This window comes from Monoraphidium neglectum (genome assembly GCF_000611645.1).
Source record: "Monoraphidium neglectum strain SAG 48.87 unplaced genomic scaffold scaffold00088, whole genome shotgun sequence".
Taxonomy (NCBI): Eukaryota; Viridiplantae; Chlorophyta; class Chlorophyceae; order Sphaeropleales; family Selenastraceae; genus Monoraphidium; species Monoraphidium neglectum.
In genome coordinates this window covers 40,052-43,737 of record NW_014013540.1, presented here as the reverse complement: position 1 = coordinate 43,737, position 3,686 = coordinate 40,052, and the positions used below count along the sequence as shown (strand labels likewise).

The 3,686-nt window shown below is 69.1% G+C and overlaps 1 protein-coding gene across 1 annotated transcript in view; it reads right to left on the bottom strand.

Annotated features, from left to right (window-relative positions):
- Nucleotides 1-424: 424 nt before the first annotated feature.
- The window catches only part of MNEG_0961 (hypothetical protein), a gene marked incomplete at both ends in the record, with an annotated part of 8,304 nt that continues 5,042 nt past the window's right edge, over nucleotides 425-3,686 (bottom strand). Inside the window, 6 exons of the mRNA XM_014050563.1 lie at nucleotides 425-888; nucleotides 1,115-1,187; nucleotides 1,505-1,642; nucleotides 1,870-2,097; nucleotides 2,377-2,646; nucleotides 2,926-3,265. Of these exons, the coding sequence (XP_013906017.1) occupies nucleotides 425-888; nucleotides 1,115-1,187; nucleotides 1,505-1,642; nucleotides 1,870-2,097; nucleotides 2,377-2,646; nucleotides 2,926-3,265 (1,513 nt within the window). The remainder of the gene's footprint in view (nucleotides 889-1,114; nucleotides 1,188-1,504; nucleotides 1,643-1,869; nucleotides 2,098-2,376; nucleotides 2,647-2,925; nucleotides 3,266-3,686) is intronic.

The following is a 3,686-nucleotide window of genomic DNA, read 5'->3' as shown; positions in this document are numbered from 1 at the left end:
CCCCCTCCCCCTGCACCCCCCACCTTCCAGGGCGGCCTGCATCTTGCCGCCGCACTCCTGACACTCCGCCACCTCAAACGCCTTGAACTCAGGGCACGGCTCCCGCAATCCATCGCCGCCCTCGCCGCCGCCGCCGCCGCTGCACCGCTGGTCCTGCTGCTGCTGCTCGTCCTGGCTGGCCGCCTGCTGCTGCTGCTGCTGCTGCTGCTGCTGCTGCTGCTGCTGCTGCTGCTGCTCGCCTTGGGGGCCGTCCTCGCCGACGCAGACGACGTCCGAGTCCTCGCCGCCCACGCCGGCCCCGCCGCCGTCGCCAACGGCGCCGCCGTCCAGTGCGCCTGGTGGGGAGCGCGTCACAGTGAGCATGGAAGCCTTCTAAGCCTGCTTGGTGGCACAAGCTTTGCAGCAGCTTCTGCACAGCATTTCATTAAGCGACAGCAGGTGTGGTGCATCTGCGCCTCAGAACCGGCCTCGGCCCCCTGCCACCCAACGCACCCGGCTTGACGCCCTCCTCAGCCCCTGCCGCCTCTGCCGCAGCCCCTGCCGCCGTCGGCGCGGCGGCGCCGGCGTCGCCGCCGCCCAGCGACGCCTTGAGGGCCGCTTCGATTTGCCTGGCCTTGGCTCGGGCCGCCTTGGCAGCATCTATCACCCCGCTGCCTGCACCCGCGCCTCTGCCGCTGCCGCCGGCCCCGCCGCCGCCGTTCCCGCAACGCGCCGCGTGCGCGTGCTGCTCCCAGATCTGCCGCAGCAGCCGCCATAGGCGTCCCGGCACGGCGGCGCGCTTGGTGCCGGCGGCGGCCGTCTCGGGGACGAGGCGACCGTGGGGGCAGGCGATGGCGGCGGTGGGCGGGGACAGGGCCGCCTTGCTGCCAGGGGCCCGCTTGACGAAGCCTGGGGTGCGTGGTCAAGGAAGCTCGTAGGTGAGGGAATAGGGTTAAAAGGTTGAGAACAAGAGCAAGCCCAGTCGTCGGAACGCTGAGACCCTCAACACCCTAGGGTTGACCCTGACCGCAACGCAACAACAACCCGCTGTGACCGTGGTCAGCTGCGGTCAAACCCTCTCTGAGGTCGGTCAAACGTGGTCAATGCGTGGTCATACCCGGTCAAAGGCACCGACCTGTCAGCCACGTCTTGGAGATCCAGTAAGCATCCCCTGCCTCCAAGATTTCCTCCTGATCCCTGCCCTCCAGCTGGTGTACATGACATGTTGTGTGTATGCGAGCGCACACACGCGGGAGAGCGAGAGCACACACTCAGAGCACACTCTCAGGGTAGCAGGCATGCAGACGAGCCGAGGAGTGATAAGCACAGGTGGGTGACCCGCACAGACGAAGCACGACAAGCAGGGACGGCGAGCCCCTCCAAGCCGCGCCCCCGCGGCCTAGTGGCGCTGCTCCATCAGGGGTGTCACCCTTGCACCTCCTCAGCACCCGCTTCCCTTGTGACTCCCCCATGCAAGCCCACAAGCCCCGTTCCTTGCATGAACGTGCATCAACACCCGCCCCACCTTGGCTATCAACGCCAGCGCCTGCGCCCGCAGGTCTTCCGCGCTGTCCGCGCTGGCCAGGCCCCGCAGCTGCCGCGCCACGCACTGCAGGCACAGGTCCCCGGGCCCCAGCTCGGGGCCCTCCACGCCGTGCTTGGCCTGGTGGGGTAAACATGATGTGGCGATGACGTCACACGACCCCCAGCAACCATCTTTTCAGGGCACAGGCAAGCACAGCAGCATGCACACGGCCCCAAGCAAATAACATGTCAGGCGGAGGCGCCCGTCATCAGGCTTGGGGCCAAATCGCTGCTCCACAGCGCCCCAGCCGGCAGCTCAAGGGGCGCGTTGACTGAGTTTGTTTGAATTCCAGGAGAGAGACCCACCGCCATGACCCGCCACGCGTCCGTGCTGACGAGCTTCACTGCTTGCCACGCGTGCGGGTCGAGCGCCCCGTGCTCGCACGCGAGCGGCGCCGTGACGATCGGCCCCGGCGGTCGGTCCGCGCCGGCCCAGGCCTCCAGCCACGCGGTGGGCAGGAAGAGCGCGGGCGGGGGCGCGTCGGGGTCGGCGTCGGGCGGCGGCGCCGCGGCGGCCAGCGTGGCGCGGACTTCCTGAGACGGTGTGAGGCGGCAGCCGAGAATTTGAGGCGTGCTACAGTGCTGGTGTTGCTGTCCCAAAGAGGGTTCCATCAAGCGAGGGACATGGAAGTGGAAGGGGTGGTGTCGCGTGACCAGTGGCGAGGCAGCGCGCACGACGCAGCGCGCACGACGCAGCGCGCACGACGCAGCGCGCACGACACAGCGCACTGCCGCTCCTCTTGCACGCGCCGCGGCAGATAGGGCCCCCTCCCGACGGCCCGCCTGCTGAGCGCCCCCTCCTGTCCAGCGCACCTGCTGCCGCTCCGCCACCGACGCCTCGGCCTTGGCCCGCAGCTCCGCGTGGCGCGCGACTGCCTCCTCGTATTCCGCCGATAGCCGGGCCACACGCGCCTGCACGTCTTCTGGGAGGCTGTCCAGCGGCGGCGGGCCCGACGGGCCTGTCGCAGCCGCTGCCGCGGCGCCGCCGCCGTTCGCGACCGCGGCATAGGCGGCGGGCGCAGGCGGCTGCCAGGCGGTGCATTTGTAGACGAGCATGTAGGCATTGCCAGACACGATCTGGTCCTGCCGTATTGTGCAGTGCAGAGGAGAGCATAGCATGGGTGGTATGGTGCTTTGCGTTGCAGTAGTACATGTATTTTGCAGGGCAGCGGCAAGGGCATTGCATAAAGACGCAGACAATACGTTGCGCAGGGCCAGAGCGTGTGGCAAGTTAGGCCCAAAGAAATCTTGCAAGTGGCGATGGGGAATTGCAGCAGGACGCGCGATGCAGCGGTCAGGATAGCAGGCGGGGGTCGTGCAGTCGGCCCCGCGCCCAAAGCGCGTCGACTTGTGTGCCCCCACCTCGCTGCTTCCTGCATCGGCCCCGCCTTCAGACCCCTGCTTGACCCCCGCCGCCACTGCCGCCGCAGCCCCCGCCGCCGCCGCCGCTGCCGCCGCCTTCCCCTTGCCGCGCCCCCGCGCCTTGCCGCCCGGCGGGGAGGCCGCCGCCGCTGCGGCCGCCGGGGCCTGCTCCTCCACCTGCTGCTGCTGCTGCTGCTGCTGCTGCTGCTGCTGCTGCTCCGCCTTTGGCTGCTGCTCCGCCACCGCGACGTCGCCGGCCCCTGGCTCCTCCTGGCTCAGGCTGGCGGCCAGGGCCTGCTGCAGCTGCGCCTGTTCGGCCGCCTGCTCTTCCAGGGAACGCCTGGGTGGACAGGGATCAGCAGGGGGACACCGTCATGTGCCTGCATCCCGGGCGTGCTCAGGCCTCCTGGGAGTGTTGGCGGCGCCCGCCGCGGCTGCAGCAAGAATGGTACCTTGCTGCGACACACCGCCCTTTTTCTCTGCGCCTCTTGCTCCCTCTCTTCCTGACACACACACACACACACACACACACACACCATCTCTCTCTGTCTCTCTGATCCCTTGGACGGCGCAGCAGGGGTTCCGGGCAGCGGCGGTGGGCGCGAGTGCACGCGCGATGACGTCGTGCTTTCGTCTGCCCAGCGCCCTCGGAACCCCCACAATGCATGGCGCCTCATGCAGCGCCGCCCGCACACACGCTCGAGGCATCGCGCCCTCCACTCCGCCCACCTGAGCGCCTCAGCCACCTCCCCCTCCTCGTC